The sequence below is a fragment of the Physeter macrocephalus genome, chromosome 9, assembly GCF_002837175.3.
Source record: "Physeter macrocephalus isolate SW-GA chromosome 9, ASM283717v5, whole genome shotgun sequence".
Lineage (NCBI taxonomy): Eukaryota > Metazoa > Chordata > Mammalia > Artiodactyla > Physeteridae > Physeter > Physeter macrocephalus.
Genome location: NC_041222.1, coordinates 61,493,462 through 61,516,920, shown reverse-complemented (window position 1 = coordinate 61,516,920; position 23,459 = coordinate 61,493,462). Strand labels below are relative to the sequence as shown.

Here is a 23,459-nt window from a genome sequence, read left to right as displayed (position 1 = left end):
CGAATTTTAAAAGTTTCTTTAGGAAATAAGACTTAAACCCCCTTTAAGGAATCCCCAGTTGACGAACTTACCAATATCAATATTCTCTCTTCCAAGAGATACTAATGATAAGAAGAGGATTTCTCTGTATAAACTCCTATAAAACAAATATTTTTAAAATTAATAGGCAAAGAGCATAAAAATACCCTATGAAGGTTTTTTTAAATGGTGAAAAAACATTGTAAATCAACTATACTTGAAAAAAAAAAAAGAAAAAAGATTAGGTTCTGTAGTTAACAGTAATGTATCCACCCATGTCAGTGTTCGGGTTTTGACATTACACTACACTTATGAGATGTCACCTTTGGGAGAAGCTGGGTAAAGGGTCCACGGAACTCTTTGTACTATCTTTGCAATTTCCTGCAAACTTATGTTTCAAATTTAAAAGTTAATGGGCATAAAGCTTCACATTCGAAATAACTAAAAATGGCTTATTTTAACTTTATTGTAATTATTTAGCAATATAATAGGTAACAATTCTAATTTCTAATTCAGATTTACAAAAGCAGACTTTTGCCACATGACAAAGTAAGAGATGTATTTCTAAGTAAGTTAGGGGTCTAAAACCCTTGGACACAAACAGTATGAAAGATGGTGTGGTCTCTACTACTTAACCCAACAGTAAAGGATAAATCACCTTTATTTGATGTGCGAACATAAAAATGTTACAAATGAAACCTTAAAAATGAGATTCGTGACTCATTTGTTAAAGGGGAAACTTAGGAACTGATTTGAGTATTTACAGAAAAAAAAATTAGAGAGTAATGCTGATTCTGATGATGCTCCAGGCAGCTTTCTTTCGAAGTTTCAGAAGCCATGGTATGTCATTTCTAATATTCCTTCCCTGTCCTTCAACTACAGATACTTGAAAGTGGCTGCTCTTTAGCCTGTGAAGGAGATAATCTCTACCTCAACTGTTGAGATTATAGAAGGATCTATCCATTTTCATTATGAATTCTTGTCCTATCATTTCTGAGACTATCTTCAAAGATGCCATGACTAGAAACTTGAAGAGCACCTGGAAACACTGTTTATGTTTGATAGAAGGTATTATGTCTCTCTGAAGCTTCCACCACAAAATTCACTTATGCTGAGACTGGGATGAGTACTGATCCAAGCATGTTAACAGACAATAAATAGTGAGAGGATCAGAATAGCTCCATATCATTTGTAATTCACTGCTTCCATCATTTTCCTAAATTGTTTCTACTTCTAAACCCATATATTTTTTTTTACATCTCACAAGATAAGATGTGTGACAGGACCTGAACAAGCAGTACATATGTATAACATCAATGTTAACACATTTATAGGTTTCCAGTGAATAGTAGTAATGTTTTCACAAAGACTCAGTACATTTTAGACATAAATGAATTACCTCCTAAAATTTAATCTATTTCCCAGACGTTTCTGATCAAGTATGAATGCATTTGGGTAGCACTTTTTAAGACAATCAGATGTTCTACAATGAGTATGTGTTTCTTTTACAACTAGAGATAGTTTTAAAAATCATTTTTAAAATACCATGAAATTATTTCGAATGGCATCAAGTACCAAATACTGGATTATTACCTTTGTCTTTTCATGTCTCCCTTCATTTGTTGTGAAAGCAGGTTGATGGGTTTAAGAACATCATTATGTTGAATACTCTGCCTGATGGTTTCTACTAAAGCGCTTGTTGCTTGTTGTTCCTCTGACAGGAGAGACAATTTCTTTTCAGAATCTAATAATAAGAACACAGTAAAAGGATACATTTAGTCACTCTAATTATTAAAGAAGTTTTTTTTCAGATTTGTATCATTTTTTATTCAACACCACCTCCCCATCACAAGTAAAGTTATGTAGTAATGTGACCAGCTAAAAAATATTGTTCTTGCTTTCTTCAGATAGGAGAGGCCTGTCCCTTTGCCCTTTTCCTGAACTTAGGGCTTCCTGCTTGAGGCTGGAATGTTATATCTTGTACTCCAGCAGCCATCCTGTGACCATGAATCTTTCCTGATGGAAAAGCAGACAAAGCATAAGGAGCCTGGGTCTCCGATGACAGAGGAGTTGCCTACCAGTCCTGGAGTATCTACATCATAAATTCTTCATGTGAGAGAATAATCTTTACCTGTTTAAGATTCTGTTGTTTTCTATTAAATACAGTAGCATATAATCCTAATTGATACAAGGGTAATTCTAGAATTATTAAGAACAAATATTTATACAGATTTCATATATTACAAAAGTGCTTCAGTGGTATACCTGAATCACAGTAACATTAAAAATACATAAAATCAACAATGTGAGCTTGGCCCAGAAAAAGGGAAAACTTTAATACTGTAGGTAATCCCAGCAGCCATACAATTTTATTACACCCACATTAGTTGAGATGGAACTATGTATCCAAAAGTTCCCCAGTCAGCCTCATTTTAAGTGTCTGTCATAAAGCAAGTTACTGTAATTTTCATACAATCCAGCCCCTTAATAAAGGCAACTAGGAATATTTCATTTGTGTTCAAACCATAGAAATAGCAAAGTTCTCTGTTACAATACAAGAGGAAATACTGGCTGCTATGGGTTTTGATCCTAGTTTTTCTACATGCTAAGTAGATTTGATTTTCATGTTATGTTGTGATTTTAGAGCATAACCCAAATATAATATGCAACTTCACTATTGCTCCTTAATTCAGAGTTGGGCAACCATCACCAATTTTAGAACATTTTTATCTCCTCCAAAAGAAATCTACCTATTAGCAGTCACTCTATCTTCCCAACCCCTCAGCCCTAGGCAACCACTAATCTAATTTTGTCTTTACAGATTTGCCTATTCTGATTGTTTGATATAAATGGAATCATACCTTCTGTTCTCTTTTGTGGCTGCTTCTTCTATAATATTTTAAAATTCATTCATTTTGTAGTATGTATCAGTATTCACTACTTTTTATTGCCAAATAATATTCCATTGTATGGATATACCATACTTTATCCATTCGTCAGTTAAAATGAACATTTAGGTTGTTTTCATTATTTGGATATTAAGAAAAATGCTGCTAAAAACAGTGTACACGTTTTTATATGGATGTATGTCTTCATTTCTCTTGGGTGTATACCTAAGAGTGCAACTGCTGTGTCATATGGTAACTGTTTACCATTTTGAGGAACTGTGAAACTATTTACACCAAAGCAGCTGCACTATTTTTATTCCAATTAGCAGTGAACCAGGAAGAGATCCAACTTTATTTTTTCTGCATGTTGTTCCAGTTGTCCAGCACTACTTGTTGAAAAGACTATTCTTTACCCACTGAATGGTCCTTGGCACTCTTGTTGAAAGGCAGTTAATTGTACATGTGAGGGTTTATTTCTGGAAACTCAACTTTATTCCATGGACCTATATGTCTATCCTATGCCAGTTTTCTGCTTTCTTGATTACTGTAGCGTTGTAGTAAGTTTTCAAATTCAGAAGTATGAGTCCTACAACTTTGTTCTTCTTTTTCAAGACTGTTTTGGCTATTCTAGGTGCCTTGAATATCCATATGAATTTTAGGATAGGCTTGTCAATTTCTATAAAAAAGCCACCTGGAATTTTGATATAGATTGTACTGAATCTATAGATCGATTTGGGAGTACTGCCATCTTAACAATATTAATTTTTCTGGCCCATGAACATGGGATTTCGTTCCATTTACTTAGGTGGTCTTTACTTTCTTTCAACAATAATTTTAGTTTTCAGAGTATAATAAGTTTTGTACTTCTTTTATCAAATTTATTCCTAAGTATTTTATTATTTTTAATGCTATTATAAATGGAATTATTTTCTTAATTTAATTTTTGGATTATTCATTGAAAGTATATAGAAATACAGTTGATTTCTATGTATTGATCTTATATCCTGCAACTCTGCTGAGCTTATTTAATAAATAAGTTCCACATGTTTTGTGTGTGGGGGGTGTGTGTGTGTGTATTCCTTAGGATTTTCTAATTTAGGATTTTCAATATGTAAGATGACATAATCTTCAAATAGAGGTAGTTTTACTTTTTCCTTTCCATCTTGGATGCCTTTTATTTTCCTAATTGTTCTAGCAAGAACCTCCAGTACAGTGTTGAAAAGAAATAATGAAAACAGACATCTTTGTCTTGTTCCTGTACCTGGGGGAAAGTATTCAGTCTTTTACCATTAAATGATATCAACTGTGGGTTTTCAGAGGCTCATAATTAGGTTGAGGAGGTTCCTTTCTATTCCTAGCTTAGTTTTTTTTTTTGGTTGCTTTGGGTCTTAGTTGCAGCACTCAGGATCTTCCCTGCGGCATGTGGGATCTTTCGTTGTGGAGCGCGGGCTCCACAGTTGCAGTGCATGGACTCTCTAGTGGCACGTGGGCTGTAGAGCACCGGCTCAGTAGTTGTGACACGCAGACCTAGTTGCTCCGCAGCATGTGGGATCTTAGTTCCCCAACCAAGGATCGAACCTGTGTCCCCTGCATTGGAAGGCAGATTCTTAACCACTGGACTACCAGGGAAGTCCCTTGTTGAGTGTTTTTAACAAAGGGCAATAGATTTGTCAAGTGCTTTAGCTGTGCCTATTCAGACGATCATATGGATTTTGTCCTTTATTTTATTGATATATTATATTAATTGATTTTCAAACCAACACAGCATGCCTGGGGTAAACAGCACTCGGTCATGGTGTACAATCACTTTGCTAAATTGCTGGATTTGGTTGGCTAGTATTTTGTTGAGGATCTTTATGTCTATATTCATAAGTGATACAGATTTTTAGTTTTGTTTTTCCTATGATGTCTTTGGTTTTTGTATCAGGGTAATGCTGGCCTTCTCACCAAAATCTCCACTCTTTCCAAGAGTGCCTTCAGGCTTGAACTTCTCCACAGTCTGTCCCAAATAAAGTCATTTCCTTTGGGGAGAATTTCAGAGCTCTCTGTTCTTATGGCCTGTCTCTCAGCCACTGCTCTGGAGCTGGGGCTGGGAACAGTGGCCCTTCTCTTGGAATGATTCCCCTGCTTTGTGAATGAGGGATGCAGTTGCCTCTGATTTTTTAACTTGCCTCTCCTGGCATAAAACCTCTCCCTTATGAGCAAGACGCTGTGAGAACAATCAGAGACCCAGTATTCGAGGGTTGCTGAAGCTGGCAGTGCATGGGGGCTGAGTGGAGGAAGTGAGCCTCCCTGTCTCCTGGAACTGAATAGGGCTTGAAGGATAAGAACTGCTGGCAACCTGTCTTTCCCAGGGAGATGCTGTAGCCCTTGACTGGGGGCTGGTGGCGAGCAGCAAGGTGTAGCTCAAATGCCACAGAAACTCACCGTTTTTACTGAAATTTAATATATTTTCTTTTTAAAAAAATTTATTTATTTTTGGCTGAGTTGGGTCTTCGTTGCTGCGCACGGGCTTTCTCTAGCTGCAGCGAGCGGGGGCTACTCTTTGTTGCGGTGCACGGGCATCTCATTGCAGTGGCTTCTCTTGTTGTAGACCATGGGCTTTAGGTGCGCGGGCTTCATTATTTGTGGCACGCAGGCTCTAGAGTGCAGGCTCTGTAGTTGTGGCGAATGGGCTTAGTTGCTCTGCGGAAGTTGCGGCGAGTGGGGGCTACTCTTTGTTGCGGCGCGCAGGCTTTTCATTGCGGTGGCTTCTCTTGTTGCGGAGCACAGGCTCTAGGCCCTCGGGCTTCAGTAGTTGTGGCTCACGGGCTCTAGAGTGCAGGCTCTGTAGTTGTGGCGAATGGGCTTAGTTGCTCCGCGGAATGTGGGATCTTCCCGGACCAGGGATCGAACCTATGTCCCCTGCACTGGCAGGCGGATTCTCAACCACTGTGCCACCAGGGAAGCCCAATATATTTTCTTGAATAAATATTTCTTCATTTTCTCAACAGCTGTAGACACTTCTTTTTCTTTAATAACTTTCACCAATTATGGTTGTTTCGCTGGGAAATGGGAATATGTAGCTCCCCATACTGCTTTTCTAAAAGTCACCACTCAATTCTATTATGTCTTTTAATGTTATTTATATACCAATACTTTGTTTAAAGTAGCCAATCAAGTAAAGAAACAAGGCAATTCTTGAGAGTTCTAAATTTTATTCTCACCACAAATTATAGGACATTTTAAAACACTTGTCTATTTCAAGATATGCAGGAAAACAACTAAAGAAATGGCAGTTATAATTCTATTATTTTCCAACATAAATTTCAAAGTTATTCTGCTTCTGCTTAAAAAGCATTCAAATATCAGAACTGGGAAAACAACAACAAAAAGACAAAAATAGCTTATAATATATTTAGCCATAATTTTGTGATTGGCATATTTCAAGGGAAAATGTCAGATTCTTTTATTCTAGCTTAAGTAAAAAAAACTGCTAAGTAGTGAAAGATTGTAGTAAAAATACAAAATAAAGAGTGGGGGCTTCCCTGGTGGTGCAGTGGTTATGAATCTGCCTGCCAATGCAGGGGACATGGGTTCGAGCCCTGGTCCAGGAAGATCCCACATGCTGCGGAGCAACTAAGCCCGTGTGCCACAACTACTGAGCCTGCGCTCCAGACCCCATGAGCCACAACTAATGAGTCTGCATACCACAACTACTGAGCCTGCATACTGCAACTACTGAAGCCCACATGAGTAGAGCCCGTGCTCCGCAACAAGAGAAGCCACTGCAATGAGAAGCCCGCGCACTGCAACGAAGAGTGAGCAACGCAGCCCTCCCCCCAAAAAAAGAGTGAACTTTTCCCTTCCTCTTCTGAGCAGGTACTGTTAACAGCTTGGGACATACATGGTTTTAGACCTTTTTCTATGCATACGTTAAAAACACAAATATTTTTGGTTTCGTTTTTCTACAAAAAAGAGAAAAGACCACATACTGTTCTGCAACTTGCCTTTTTCTTCACTTAATATATAACGAAAATCCATCCTTTCGGGAACCTATATAAAAATGACTCTCATTCTTTTTCTTGGTTGCCAACATCTCATAGTGTGGATTTATCACAATTCTCTTGTTAGGTATTTGCTTAAGTTTTTCATTATTATAAATAATCTTGCAGTATGCATTGTTGTACCAACAGCTTTGTACACTGTATATCTACAGAACAGAGCATTTTAATGTTTCTTCCATGAACTGCCTGTTGATACCATTTACTCACTTACCTACTGGGTTGTCTGTGGTTTCTTATGACTCATAAGGCTTCTGAATACTGGATAGCCCTTTAAACCCCTTGTAAAAATACGTTCTAAATACAAAAACTAAAAGTAAGGCCAGGGGCTTCCCTGGTGGCGCAGTGGTTGGGAATCTGCCTTCCAACGCGGGACACGGGGTCGAGCCCTGGTTTGGGAGGATCCCACAGGCCGTGGAGCGACTGGGCCCATGCACCACAACTACTGAGCCTAAGCTCTGGAGCCCATGAGCCACAGCTGCTGAGGCCCGCATGCCTGGAGCCCGTGCTCCGCAATGGGGGAGGCCGTCACAGTGAGAGGCCTGTGCGCCATGGTGAGGAGTGGCCCCTGCTTGCCGTAATTAGGGAGAAGCCCGCGTGCAGCGGCGAAGACCCAATGCAGCCAAAAATAAATAAAATAAATATATAAAAAATAAAAATAAAGCCAGAATCTTTGAGACTAGTATCCATATAATTGAAATTATGATCTATACCAATACATCCACTATAGAGAATTTACTCTCCAAGTACCTAACCAAATTAGTATTTGACAGATAAACCACAAGAATCACAAAAAAAACCCCACTCAACTCAGCTGGAGACCTGATAAATGGGTCAGTACAACAGCAAAAAAATTTGAACTAAATGGAAAAAATCTTGAGATACTAAAAATGAATGAAAGATTTTAAAATAAAGCAAAATAATTTCTGTCATCTCCTTAATTCTATTTTTTCCCCCCAGTAGTCCATTTTTCTTTATTGCTAAACAGTATTCTACTGTGTGGATGGACTGTACCATAATTTGCTTATGCATTCACCTGTGGATGGATATTTGTGTTGTTTCCAGTTTGAGTGTTTTATGTCTTTCATTCTATTTTACTTACTAAAATTCCTCCATGAGACATACAGAGGTTCTCCTGGTTCCTGATGAAGGTTGATATTATCCCATAACAGCTGAATATACACGAGTTTGCTATCCTGGGACAGAGATGACAGGGGAAGCTAAAAAAGATCAGTAGAAAGTATTAGTACCCCAAGCATAATAATAATTACTAGTGGACCTAGCAAAGCTTGATTATATAAAACAGATGAGTTCTTTCAAAATTCTGAGAAAATTTTTAAATTTTTATTTATATCTGATTACAAATGTTCTTATTATTTTCTGAGGTGCATGTTTCTCATTCTGACTTTCAAGGACTGAATGACAACTTGGTAACTAGCACAGCAGCCACAAGAAAGATTAACCTCCATCAAAACAAATTTTAGGGTAAGAGAAAGTGCAATGGTTTCTACTATCTTGCTGTACTGACTACTACTTAAAATAAATGAGTCAAAATATAATTTATACTACTCTAAAAAGTTTGTTGTGCCCCTGATGCATGTTTGAGGTTGGGGGTAATACTCTCAATATTCAGTATCATAAAATGAAGGAGTTCTAGGAGCACACTGTCTCCTGGGGAGTCAGGGATGCCAGCTCAAGCAAAGCAGGAGTTTCAGAGTCAGAGAGCCAGACTGTGGTCTTGGCTTCTCTCCACTTATGAGGTATGTGACCTAGCAAAAATAACTTCCGTAATTTTTAGTTGTATCATCTGAAAAATGTGGCTAATATGAGTCCTTTAAAATAAAGCTGTGAGAATTTCAGCTGGGAATATTATATTTCAAAATAAAAACTACCTTTTCTAGCTACCCTTGCAACTAGAAATGACCATATAACTACGTTTAGGCCAAACAGATACATATGAAAAGATTATGTGCAACTCTAGGAACTGTCCCTAGAGAAAGAAAACATACTCTTCTCCATCCATTTTTCTTCTAACTGCTGGCTGGAATGTGGATGTGACAGCTTGTAAGTAGAGTCAGCTATCCTAGACCAGGTGTAAAACTTGGAAATGGAGGTCACACTGCTGAGCAAAAAGATAGAAGGCTCTCAAGTCTCTAACACTATACCATCCCTGGACCACCTATCTAAATTTTTAAGTGAGAGAGAAATAACCTGTGACTTAAGCCACTATTGTTGTATACTTCCTGCTACCTGAAGTTAAGCCGCATCCTAACCAACACCAATGTAGTATAAGTATTGAAGTTGGTTCCCTACCTGTACACCTCCGTTACAATGTTCAGATGTGAGGATAAGTCCTGGTAAGTTACTAGGAAGGTCCAAACGTCTGAAATACCAAACGAGGTTCCAGAAAATGATCGGATGTTGATTGATGAAAGAGGACGTGTGAATCACCTGATCGCCTTCGTTTTCTAGCAAAGATTCAAGTTCTTTACGAAGCACTAGAGGACTCAAGTAGGGCACAGAAACAGGGGGAGGATTGGGTCTTTTTCCTAAAGGATCCTTAAAAACATAGAAATACAAAAAGAAGTGAATATGATCTATTTTATTATGTATGTTTCAGAGTATGTCTCAATGAGATTATACTTTATCCTTTCAAAGTCAATTATTTCAGGGCCATTACTACAAGTAGTAGAACACCCTAAAGAAAACAAAAGAAGAACACCCTAAAGAAAACATAAAGATTAAGAAGTACTTAATCATAAATACCGTTAAGTTAAATGATTACAAACAAAAATTATTAATCAATATAATAGACCCTATTTTATTTTTTATTTATTTATTTTTTTGCAGTACGCGGGCCTCTCACCGCTGTGGCCTCTCCCGCTGCGGAGCACAGACTCCGGATGCGCAGGCCCAGTGGCCATGGCTCACGGGCCCAGCCGCTCCGTGGCACGCGGGACCCTCCCAGACCGGGGCACGAACCCGTGCTCCCTGCATTGGCAGGCGGAGTCCCAACCACTGCGCCACCAGGGAAGCCCTAGACCCTATTTTAAACATGAGTTTTTCTCCATCACATTAACAGCAACGGCCTATGTAGGTTTGATTTTTTTCCTTTTCAATTTTTTATAAGAAATACTTGTGTTTCTGATGTTTTATAATGATGATACCAAAAAATATGTGACTTTATCTTCCGCTTAAAACTCTAAACAGATGATGCAATTTTCTGTGTTAATACTTCTTTTTAAAAATAATTTATTTATTTATTTATTTATTTTGGCTGTGTTGGGTCTTTGTTGCTGCACATGGGCTTTCTCTAGTAGCGGCACACAGGGGCTACTCTTCATTGTGGTGTGTGGGCTTCTCATTGCGGTGGCTTCTCGTGTTGTGGAGCACGGGCTCTAGGCGCACAGGCTTCAGTAGTTGCCGCACGTGGGCTCTAGAGCGTAGGCTCAGTAGCTGTGGCTCACGGGCTTAGTTGCTCCATGACATGTGGGATCTTCTGGGACCAGGGATTGAACCCATGTCCCCTGCATTGGCAGGCAGATTCTTAACCACTGCACCACCAGGGAAGTCCCTGTGTTAATATTTCTTGACTCTTTAAACTATATCTAACTTGTTTTTACATTTGATTGCAACAAAAACTAAAGAGCAACTTTATAAATCAAATGAAATAATGAATTAAAAAAACCCCAACCTACACTTTGTAAGTTGTGCATATTATAGTCAGAATAAAATGTTTATGACCAGTATTAATAAGTACCCATAGTACCCAGATTGAGGTCTCCAAATACTGTTTTCCTGTAAAAAGAACCAGGTTTCTTAAAGAAATGGCTGATTCTAGGTCTGGAGAAGGAAATACATAACATGAGCATGAAACATCTTGCAATATAAGAAAGCAAGGAAGCTTTAAAAAAAATTATAGAAAGGCTACCAGAGTTGTGTCAAAAGGATTAAGGCACCAACTTGTAGAGGCTTCTAGCTGACCAAAGAAGGAATAATATAAGCATCAATAAGGATAACAACAGCAATGGATATAAACATAAATGTTTAAACCAATGAGTTCATAATAATACCCTATCGCCCCAGATAATGGATCACCTTGGAGAATGCTAGGAACCCAACTTGTTACTTTGAAAATTGATAAATAAAAGGAAAAAATATCAAATATTTATTTTGCCTTTCCATCATAAATTGCATCTTTGGAAAACCAGACAAAAGCCATGGGGTTAGTTTCTCTTTACAGATATATTTCATATAATAAAGAAGATGACAGAATTAGACTATCATTTATAGCTCCAAATGGACAACTTGATCTAGGCATTGAGGCATTAATAGCTGCTAACATCACAAAGATAGTTCATGTCTCCTATTGGAGGGACATACCACTACTGATGAAGCGCTCTTATAAAAATAAACAAATAAAAAAGAAAGAACAAACCCTGAGTATTGGAGGGACATACCACTACTGATGAAGCGCTCTTATAAAAATAAACAAATAAAAAAGAACAAAAAAACCCTGAGTCTGATCAAGCTTCTAGCTGCAATTACCAATTTACAGGGTTGTAATCAACAAATAAATTGCAAGGGAATAAACCACAAGGGAAAAAAAGACTAATAAAACCAGATTAACCAATTATGAAGCATGGACCTTATTCGATCCTTATTCCTGAAACTACAAAACACACAACTTGACATTTTTGAGACCATTAGAAATTTGAACAAACCTGTATAGCACAGGGAACTCTACTTCACTTTGCTGTACAGTAGAAACTAACACAACATTGTAAAGCAATTATACTTCAATTTTAAAAAAAAAAAGAAATTTTGGCTTCCCCTGTGGCGCAGTGGTTGAGAGTCCACCTGCTGATGCAGGAGGCCCGCGTACCGCAAAAAAAAAAAAAAAAAAAAAAAAAAAAGAAATTTGAACAAAGATTGAATAACTTGATATTATTTGTTATTTTTTGGGTCTGATAAGGACATTGTATTTTTAAGAGTCCTTATCTTTTAGAGATAAATACTGAAATATTTACAAATGGAATATATGATGTTTGAAATCTGCTTCAAATGGATCTATGGAAGAACTGAATGAGGGTATACATGAAAGAAAAATGGTCATAAGCTGAAAATTACTGAAGCTGGATGATGCGTCAGAGGGACTCATTATATTCTATTTGTGTACATATTTGAAATTCTAAAATTCTTAGTCTGCTTATGAAAAATTCTTATCACTTTTCATGTGATTAAAATAAACCTACTACAGAAGAATTACATGCTGTTTTAATAAATACTTACATGAACACACAGTATAATTATAATGCTGTTACATACCACAACTTCCTGCAGACTGTTTGGAAGACTAACTGTTGAAATGCCATGAAACGGTCTCTGGGAAAAGTCCATATTTTGCAAGGGACCTCCAACACTGTGACTTCTAGTCAAAGATACATTTCGTTTTGATAAACTATTAGGCACAGGTGAAATTTTCATAGTTTGGACATCTCCACTGGCTTTCATTATTTCATCACTTAAAAAAAATGAAGAAATGCTGTGGTTAGATTGTGTTAAACAATCCAAATCTGTAGAGCTAGACTATTTTCTACAATGAATTTTGAATGTACTGAATATATCTGAGAAGAGTCAGTACTGCCTTACAAGAATTAAATTTTCTTCAGGTATTTTTGTAAAACTGGTCAGAAAAACAGGATGGAGTGGATGATCTGATGAAGGGTAGGAAGAGGATATATGGTATATAACAGGTATTATTTCAAAAAGATTAAGTGCCCATTCAGTTGCCTTGTTCAAAAATTATTTCATATTTATTAAACAAAACCACCTACACATCACCTTACATGTATAATGCATGTAAGTAAGTAATGTAGATTCATTGCCAAGTATTTAATCTCTACCAGGCCATGATCCACCTAAGGACAGAGGTCAGATTTTATTTACTTTTTAATTTTTAGTGTTTAGCATAATGCTTAGCATACAATAGGCTCTCAAAAAATGTTTGACTCAATATTTAAGAGTAAAAGGTATACTTCACTGTAAAGAGAGTATGTGTCTGGAAACTGACAATGACTACACTGAAGGGAAAAATACATTTTACTGTTGAAAAGTTCATTTTTGTAAAAGACCACTGTAAAACATTAAACAGTATTAAAAATGATTTATCATCAGATCCATTCACTGGATATTTAAACAATATATGGTAGTAAACATTTAAGGTCAAATTCTTAAAATGCCAGAGCTTATGCCTATGTAAGCCAGGTTGTATTTAAAGATGGAATTTTTACAAGGGTACCCAATTTTTAATGAAGAGTTCTCTGAACCCCATGGTACCTTGATTCAACTGCAGAGCTTGTTTCTTCAGTTATGGTCTGGTTGTGTTTTGGGAAATCCATAAAGTTGATCAGGTCAGGTTCTGCTGAACTGGATATGGGTTTGTGCTCCAAAGGTTCACTTGCCAGTGTAATGCTTCCACTTTGTAAACTGTCACCAGAGGTACTTGGTTTCAGGAAAAAGCTAAATATGGATCAGTCCAAAAAAACCAAAAAAGTCTTTAAAAATCCTAGAATCCTCTAAATTTCATCATATTTAGAATCACTTTATGGTAAAATAGTCATTAATGAGTTATACAAATCCATAGAAATACTGCCTATTTCTCACACACACACACACACACACACACACACACACACTCCTGTTCTCATTCTCTCTTCCTCTCTTGTCCCAAACTTTTCAAATGAAAAGGTCTAGAGCAGGTCATTATAGTTCAATATTAGATCCCTTCAGTTTTTGAGAGACTCTAAAGAATGGAAAGCAAAATATTTCCTTAATTTTCTTAGTTAAAAAAAAGAACAGCATTTTAACATGTATTAACCTATGATTGTTTATAATACCCTTTCCCCCCCTTATGAATCTCCATTTTTGTCTCTAGTCATTTCCTCTCCACTCTGTTCATTCAGAATTTTATTTTCATCTTCTATCTCTCTCCTTCTGGGTGGGGATGGGGTGAGGGTTTCACCTTGCAAGGGACATTAAGAGAGCTTTCTAAAGTGATAGTAATGTTCTGTATCTTGATAAGGGTTTGTTTTGCACAAATCAAATTTACCTTAACTGAAAAACACTGTGAATAAATACTGAACTCTAGTTAATTATATGAATGCTCAAGTCTTTGTGGGAAAAGTGATTTAACATCTTCATCTTCTTTTTTTGTTTTTGGCCACACCACAGGGCATGTGGGATTTTAGTTTCCCGACCAGGGCAAACCTGTGCCCCCTGCAGTGGAAGCACGGAGCTCTAATCACTGGACAGCCAGGGAATTCCCCATCCACATCTTATTTTAAATGAATAAAAATGTAAGATGGATTGGTGGATGGATAGAGGGATAGATAAAGCAAGTAAAGTAAAACATTAATTGTAGAATGTAGGGGTATATATTTGGGTATTACTGTAAAAAAAAAAAGATCTTTAAACTTGGCTGTCAGTTGGAAATCTTCCATAATGACATCCTAGGGAGGAAAATCAATAATGCTCCTTTATATTCAATTAGAATATAAAGTAAGGTACTTACCACAAAAGCTTAAGAAACACAATTAACAAAAAACTTACAAAACTTATGGAGAGGGCTTCCCTGGTGGCACAGTGGTTAAGAATCCGCCTGCCAATGCAGGGGACATGGATTTGAGCCCTGGTCTGGGAAGATCCCAAATGCCGTGGAGCAACTAAGCCCATGCGCCACAACTACTGAGCCTGCACTTTAGAGCCCGTGTGCCACAACTACAGAAGCCCGTGTGCCTACAGCCCCTGCTCCACAACAAGAGAAGCCACCACAATGAGAAGCCTGCACACCACAATGAAGAGTAGCCCCCGCTCGCCACAACTAGAGAAAGCCCGTGTGCAGCAACGATGACCCAATGCAGCCAAAAATAAGTAAATAAAATGAATAAATTTTTAAAAAAATTTACAAAAAAAAATACATACGGAGAATAATTTAAAACTCTATTAAAAGAATATCTAAAAAATGGAGATATATATACCATGCTCATAGATAGGAGAATAATACTGAAGATGTCCATTTCCCCCAAATAAATCTATAAATCTAATTCAATCCCATGAAAACTTCAGCTGGATTTTTTTTTTGAGGAACTCAAAGTTACTCTAAAATTTTATATGCAAAAATAAGTATAAGAAAAAAATTTCCATAAGGGGGAACTTACCCTACCACCCAGACATCATAAATACAGAGTAATAAAAATAATACAGTACTGACAGAAAGAACAGAGAACCAGAATGAGGTATACATAGGAACTTGATATATGATAAAGGTGACGCTATGTATCAATGAAGGAAGGATGTAAAACTGGCTCATTATATGGAGAAAAATAAAGCTGGATCTCTACAATAATACACAAAGGTGGACTTCAGATGGATTTAAAACCTAAATATCACAAGTAAAATATAAAGCTAACAGAAGAATGTTCGGGAAAAAAGTTTCATGTACTACAGATGGGAAATAACTTTTAAAACAAGACTCCCAATGCACAAATCATAAGGTAGAAAATTAATGGATAACATCAAAATTAATAATTTCTCTTCAGAGAATTAATATCAAGAATATTCAAGATGGGAATTCCCTGCTGGCCCAGTGGTTAGGACTCTTGCACTCTCACTGCCGAGGGCCCAATCCCTGTTTGGGGAACTAAGATCCCACAAGCTGTGCTGCGTGGCCAAAAATAAAATAAGAAAAAGAAGAATGAACAAAGCCCAAAGTCAGTAGAAGGAAATAAATAATAAAGATCAGAGTGGGAATAAATGAAATAGAGACTAAAACGACAAAAGAAAAGATCAGTGAAAGTAAGAGCTGGTTCTTTGAAAAGATAAACAAAATTGACAAATCTTTAGCTAGACTCACTAAGAAAAAGAAGGCTCTGATAAATAAAATCAGCAACAAAAGAAAAAAAATAACAATGGGTGCCACACGAATACAAAGGATTATAAGAATATGAAGACAGCTATATGCCAACAAATTGGACAACCTAGAAGAAATGGACAAATTCTTGGAATCATACAACTTTCCAAGACTGAATCATGAAGAGAAAATCCGAATTGATCGATCACTAGTACAGAGACTGAAGCAGTAATCGAAAAGCTTCTAAAAAACAAAAGACCAGGACCAGACAGCTTCACAGGTAAATTCTACCAAATATTTACAGATTTAATACCTGTCCTTTTCAAACTATACCAAAAGATTCGAAAGGAGGGAACAATTCCTAACTCATTTTATGAGACCAACATCACCCAGATACCAAAACCAGATAAAGACCACACAAAGTAAGAAACTACAGGTCAATATCTCTGATGCACATAGATGCAAAAATCCTCAACAAAATACTAGCAAACCAAATCCAACAATACATTAAAAGGATCATATACCATGATCAAGTGGGATTTGTCCCTGGGATGCAAGGATGGTTCAACATCTGCAAATCAAGCAATGTGATACATACGTTAACAAAATGAAGGATAAAAATGATATGATCATCTCAGGAGGTGCAGAAAAAGCAGATGACAAGATTCAACACCCATTTATGATTAAAAACTCTCCACAAAGTGGGTACAGAAGGAACATACCTCAACATAATAAAGGTCATATATGACAAGCCCACAGCTAACATCATACTCAAAGGTGAAGCTGAAACATAGTATATAAGTCCCAGCCACAGAAATTAGCCAAGAGAAATAAAAGGCAACCAAATTGGAGAGAAAGAAGTAAAACTCACTGTTTGAAGATGACATGATTTTATATATAGAAAAGCCTAAAGAATCTACCAAAAAGCTATGAGGAGTAATAAATGAATATAGTGAAGTTGCACAGTACAAAACCAACAAAAATCTGTTGCATTTCTATATACTAACAATGAGCTAGGAGAAAGGGGAATTAAGAAAACAATCCCATTTACAATCACCACAAAAAGAATAAAATAAATGGAATAAATTTAAGCAAGGAGTTGAAAGACCTCTATACTGAAAACTATAAGACACTGTTGAAAGACACTGTAGACACAAATAAATGGAAAGATATTCTGTGCTCATGGACTGGAGGAATTAACATTGTTAAAATGTTTATATTTTTTAATTACCTAATTTTTAAAATATTACATAAAGCAATCTACAGATTCAGGGCAATCCCTATCAAAATCCCAAGAACATTTTTCACATAAATGGAACAAAAAAATTATAATATTTATTTGGAACCACAAAAGACCCTGAAGAGCCAAAGCAATCTTGAGAAAAAAGAACAAAGCTAGAGATATCACACTCTCTGACTTCAAACTATATTACAAAGCCACAGTAATCAAAACAACCTGGTTTGGCAGAAAAACAGATATAAAAATCAATGTAACAGGGACTTCCCTGGTGACGCAGTGGTTAAGAATCTGCCTGCCAATGCAGGGGACAAGGGTTTGAGCCCTGGTCTGGGAAGATCCCACATGCCACGGGGCAACTAAGCCTGTGTGCCACAACTACTGAGCCTGTGCTGTAGAGCCCGCAAGCCACAACTGCCACAACTACGGAGACCCAGTGCTGCAACTACTGAAGCCTGCACGGTTAGAACCTGTGCTCCACAACAAGAGAAGCCACTGCAATAAGAAGCCCTTGCACTGCATCAAAGAGTAGCCCCCGTTTGCAGCAATTAGAGAAAGCCTGTGTGCAACAATGAAGACCAAACGCAGCCAAAAAAAAAAAAAAAATCAGTGGAACAGAACTGATAGCCCAGAGATGAACCCCAGCATACATGGACAATTAATTTACAACAAAGGAGCAAAGAACATTCAATGGAGAAAGAATAGTGTCTTTATTTTTTTTGTTGTTGTTGTTTGTTTGTTTTTTTTTGCGGTACACGGGCCTCTCACTGTTGTGGCCTCTCCCGTTGCGGAGCACAGGCTCTGGACGCACAGGCTCAGCGGCCATGGCTCATGGGCCCAGCCGCTCCGCAGCATGTGGGATCCTCCCGGACCGGGGCACGAACCCGTGTCCCCTGCATCGGCAGGCGGACTCTCAACCACTGCGCCACCAGGGAAGCCCCAAGAATAGTGTCTTTAATAAATGGTGTTGGGAAAACTGGACAGCCACATGCAAAAATATGAAACTAGACCACTATCTCACACCACACATAAAAATCAACTCAAAATGGATTAAAGACTTGAAGACCACAAAACTCCTAAAAGAAAACATAAACAGTATAATCTTTAACATCAGTCTTAGCAATGTCTTTTTAAAGATGCCTCCTCAGGCAAAGGCAACAAAGCAAAAATAAACAAATGGTACTGCATTAAACTAAAAAGCTTCTGCACAGCAAAGGAAACCATCAGCAAAACAAAACAACAACCTACTGAATGGGAGAAAAATATTTGCAAATGATATATCTGATAAGGAGGTAATACCCAAATTATATAAAGAACCCATACAATTCAATATCAAACAATATAATTTTAAAAGGTGCACAGGAACTGAATTGACATTTTTCCAAAGAAGACATACAGATGGCCAACAGGTACATGAAAAGGTGCTCAACATCACTAATCATCAAGAAAATGCAAATCAAAACCATATGAGGTATCACCTCACACCTGTTAGAATGGCTACCATGAAAAAGAAAAGAGACAACAAGTTTTGGGGAGTATGTGGAGAAAAGGGAACCCTTGTGCACTGTTGATCAGAATGTAAATTGGTGGTGCCACTATGGAAAACAGTATGGAGGCTCCTCAAAAAATTAAAAACAGAACTACCACATAATCCAGCAATCCTTCTTCTGGGTATATATCCAAAGGAAATGAAAATAGGATCTGGAAGAGCTATCTGCACTCCCATCTTTAATAAATGGTGTTGGGAAAACTGGACAGCCACATGCAAAAATATGAAACTAGACCACTATCTCACACCACACATAAAAATCAACTCAAAATGGATTAAAGACTTGAAGACCACAAAACTCCTAAAAGAAAACATAAACAGTATAATCTTTAACATCAGTCTTAGCAATGTCTTTTTAAAGATGCCTCCTCAGGCAAAGGCAACAAAGCAAAAATAAACAAATGGTACTGCATTAAACTAAAAAGCTTCTGCACAGCAAAGGAAACCATCAGCAAAACAAAACAACAACCTACTGAATGGGAGAAAAATATTTGCAAATGATATATCTGATAAGGAGGTAATACCCAAATTATATAAAGAACCCATACAATTCAATATCAAAAAAACAACTCAATTAAAAAATGGGCAGAGGAGCTGAACAGACATTTTTCCAAAGAAGACATCCAGATGGCCAACAGGCACATGAAAGATGCTGAACAAAACCACATTAACATCATCATCAAGAAATGCAAATCAAAACCAAAGTAAGATATCACTTCATTTCTGTTAGAATGGGTATTATCAAAAAGGCAAGAAATAACAAGTGTTGGTGAAGATGTGGAGAAAGGGGACCCTCATACACTGCTGGTGGGAAATGTAAACTGGTGCAGCCGCTATGGAAAACAGTATGGAGATTCCTTGAAAAAATTAGGAACGAAACTACCACATGGTCCAGCCCAGTTCTGGGTATTTATCCTAAGAGTACGAAAACATTAATTCAAAAAGGTACATGCACCCCTATGTTCATTGCAGCATTATTTACAACAGCCAAGACATGGAAACAACCTAGATGCCCATCAACAGACAAATGGATAAAAAAGCTGTGGTATATATACACAATGGAATACTACTTAGCCATAAAAAAGATGAAAATTTGCCATTTGCAACAACATGGATGGACCTTGAGGGTATCACGCTAAGTGAAATACTTCAGATGAAGAAAGACAAACACCATGATTTCATTCATAGCTGGAATATAAAAAACAAAAATCCAAAATAAATGAACAAACCCAACCAAAGAAAAACAAACACGAGAACAGCGTAGTGCTTATCAGAGGGTGAAGGAGGGGTAGGGAGGATGAAATGGCTAAAGAGCATCAACTATATGGTGACAGATGGAAACTAAATTATTGGTGTTGAGCACACTGTAGTGTATACAGAAGTAGAAATAAAATGTACACATGAAACTTATAAAACATTATAAACCAATGTTACCTCATTAAAAAAATCTTTAAAAAAATGACAAAGGATATAAACAAGCAATTCATAGAAAATGCTGGAATAGCTAATAAGCATATGAAGAGATATCCAAACTCACTAATATTCAGAGACATTCAAACAAAAATGAGATACTACTTTATATCATTAGAGCACAAAATCAGAAAAGTGGTCATACCAAATGCTGGTAAGGATGTACAGAAATGAGAGTTTTTGGGCACTACAAGTAGGAGTGTAGCCATCTGGGAAGCAATCTTCCACTGTTTATTGAAATCATGTATGGAAAAAACCCAATGATCTCACTCCTAAGACTATTATTCTGAAAGAAATTACTTCATAAGTCCAGAAGGGGACATACATTTTGCAGTGTACTGCAACAGTACAGTGATGTTTACAGTAACAGAGAACTGGAAGCAACTGAAATACCCAACACCATGACAGTGGATAAGTAAAGTGAGGTATTAACTTCCTATAGGAGAAAAGGAATAAATTAGATGTATATATAGCAACTCAGATTTTAAACTGAGTAATAAAAAGAAATAAATTGAGATTTTCAGCATCATTCTAATCATGTACGTTAAAAATACATAATCATGCAAAACAACATTATTTATAAGGTTATATATTCAAGGATTTATCACACACGGCAGAGTCAATGTTTTTGTAGGGTAAAATAATGAGAGTGGGGGGCTTCCCTGGTGGCGCAGTGGTTGGGAGTCCGCCTGCCGATGCAGGGGACGCGGGTTCGTGCCCCGGTCTGGGAGGATCCCACATGCCGCGGAGCAGCTGGGCCCGTGAGCCATGGCCGCTGAGCCTGCGCGCCCGGAGCCTGTGCTCCGCAGCGGGACAGGCCACAGCAGTGAGAGGCCCGCGTATCGCAAAAATAAATAAATAAATAAATAAATAATGAGAGTGGGAATGGTGAGGGGAGGAAGATAATAAAAGAGGGCCCTTGCACAAACCAATGATGACAGTGCATCAGGAATTAGAGTATGCTTTCACTCAGCTCCACACTGAAGCTAACAGGAAAAATAGAGAGGAGACACCTCTGTGATTGGAAATTTTTAAAAAGTAGATAAAGGTAGTTTGTTCCATAAAGCAAATAGAATATTAAGTATAAGTACTTTAAGTCAGCATACAGTTACCAAACTCTCAATTACTTAATGACTGATTATAGATCAGCCTCTCCTTTTCAATGCCTAGAATTCAGTCATTTCACAGTACAGAGCACCAACATAAAGGGGCAACAAGTTAAGAGAAGAGTTAAAGCCCCTTTCACCTTTTTTTGGGGGGTGGGGCAGGGGCGGCTCCAGAACACATAATCAAGGTCATCGAGGCAGAAATATTAAAATAATGACTAACGTTAGAGTTTGGAATTATCTATAATAATTATATAATTTATAAAGTTTAGCTCCGAGAATTAACCACTACTGATAATCATTTGTTAAATAAAATGGAAAAGCGGTCTCCTACATTATTAGTATTTTCTACTCAAATCCTGAAAGTGCAGGAGAGCGAGGAAAGGAACACCTGGAGCATACCATGACTATTTCACTCTTCCCCCAGGAGTCATGCCTCTTGGGGGACGCTTACCTCTTTAAGGGAGCTTTTACAATACTAACCTTGCAGAGCCTCTCAAGTCTTTAAATTCTATGTTGAGAAGAGGCAAGAAGTTGCTTTTACAGAAGGGACAGGTTGTATTCAAGTTTGAATCATCTGCCGTCCATCCAGCCATAATTTCTTCATCATAAACTAAAGCTCCACAAGCTCTGCACTGTGAACAACTTGACATCAAAACCTAAGAGCAGAAAAGTACACATACTGAGAACCTCCACAGTGAAGATCAGTCTTAATAGGCCATCCTCTTGAGACAAACATAAAATTGTATTTATTTTGTTGATCACACTTGGAATAACAGTTTAATTACTTTATAGGTAAAACTACCAGTTTATTGCCTTGTTTACATAAGAAATCAAGCAAATTCAACAAAATGACTTATTTTATTATTCTGTCCATAAAGGTACAGAATTCTGTTAAATGCCATTCTGAAATAAAAATATGTTTACAGCCACTTTATCATGGACAGAATATAGAACTTTTACCTCCATTGCACAATTCTGATAGATGCTGGACATGCTGGTGTTTTGAGAAGAACCATGATCCGACTTTTCAAAGTCCTGCCCTTTTATGCCTCTTGGAAATGGAGGTTCACCTAGAGAGAAGTAAACATCATAACACATTATGTATGAAAATGTCCTTATTCTTTGGAAATGCATACTTAGGGGGAAATATCATGAAGTCTGCAATTTATCTTCAAACAGTTTAGTATCAAAATGTACTTATGTATATACACAGAGGAAAGGTTAACAACAGTTAACTAAATCTAGGTAGAGAACATATGATGGTTCACTATATGATTCAACTTTTTAGGATATTTGAAATTTTTCATAATAGAAAGTTGGAGAAAATCAATAAAATTACAATTAAAAAAAACCACAGAACTAGGAAATTTCAGTGATATAGCACAGAAATTCTCCAACTCTAGTAAATATCTGATTCACCTGGAGAGCTGGTCAAAAATATACATTCTTAAGGTCCCATCCCACAGATTAAGTCTCAAAAGTTTTAACCTAGGGCTTGGATACTTGTATATACTTTTAAACAAATTCCCCAAGTGATTCTGAGACACCCTAAAGTTTGAGAACTAATGATAGAATCCATAAATGTACATAACTAAAAATAAACTCAGTGGGTGACTACAGTACTTGTAGATCATATAAAATAGTGATAATATGGTGTGACTATATCAGATCCTCTCAACAAATGGGGCTTACTGTGTGTGGTGCAGGGAGGAAGAAGTATGGGCATAAACTAAGAATTAATTTTCTATAAATTAGAAGAAAGGACGATCCTTCCCCTTACCTGGTGAGTAATGCAGTTTACCTACATCTCCACTGCTGCTGCTACTGCCAAGGCTTGTGTTGCTCTGGGTAAGTTCACTAGGGACCAGCCCTGAGATACTCGTGTTAGGTGATATATTCTCTCCTAAAATATGGTCTTCAAGGCCAGCTGGGAAGCTGTAATCTCTCTTTGTTTCTTCCTTTAATTGAAAAGAATAAAATCCCACATACATAAGTAATACCTTCCCCAATGAGAATATATCCACTCTACCCTTTTCAGAATTAATAAACTCATCTATAATTCTTAAATAAATCATCATCATCATATGTTTCAAAACCATGAACTCTTTCTGTTATTTGGAATTTCTCTTCCATACTCTAAGACATTCAAGCAATGACCTATGCTTTAAGATTATGCTGTGCTCCTAGTGTATATTAGAAGTGTGGGGTTTATTCCAATATTCAAAATTATAAAA

General features: G+C 37.1%; 1 protein-coding gene across 6 annotated transcripts in view; it reads right to left on the bottom strand.

Moving 5' to 3' along the window:
* DENND4C (DENN domain containing 4C) overlaps nucleotides 1-23,459 on the bottom strand; it is a 130,357-nt gene that overhangs the window by 2,513 nt on the left and 104,385 nt on the right. For 5 of the 6 annotated variants that reach the window (XM_024126915.1, XM_024126918.2, XM_024126917.2 and 2 more), the window contains 9 exons: nucleotides 23,006-23,183; nucleotides 22,186-22,295; nucleotides 21,706-21,881; nucleotides 13,289-13,471; nucleotides 12,278-12,473; nucleotides 9,263-9,508; nucleotides 8,052-8,169; nucleotides 1,612-1,762; nucleotides 72-136 (listed from right to left, as the gene is read on the bottom strand). In XM_024126915.1, the coding sequence (XP_023982683.1) occupies nucleotides 72-136; nucleotides 1,612-1,762; nucleotides 8,052-8,169; nucleotides 9,263-9,508; nucleotides 12,278-12,473; nucleotides 13,289-13,471; nucleotides 21,706-21,881; nucleotides 22,186-22,295; nucleotides 23,006-23,183 (1,423 nt within the window). Of the gene's footprint in view, nucleotides 1-71; nucleotides 137-263; nucleotides 1,763-8,051; nucleotides 8,170-9,262; nucleotides 9,509-12,277; nucleotides 12,474-13,288; nucleotides 13,472-21,705; nucleotides 21,882-22,185; nucleotides 22,296-23,005; nucleotides 23,184-23,459 lie in introns of those variants that run through there. The other variant, XM_055087220.1, reaches the window with a different exon arrangement.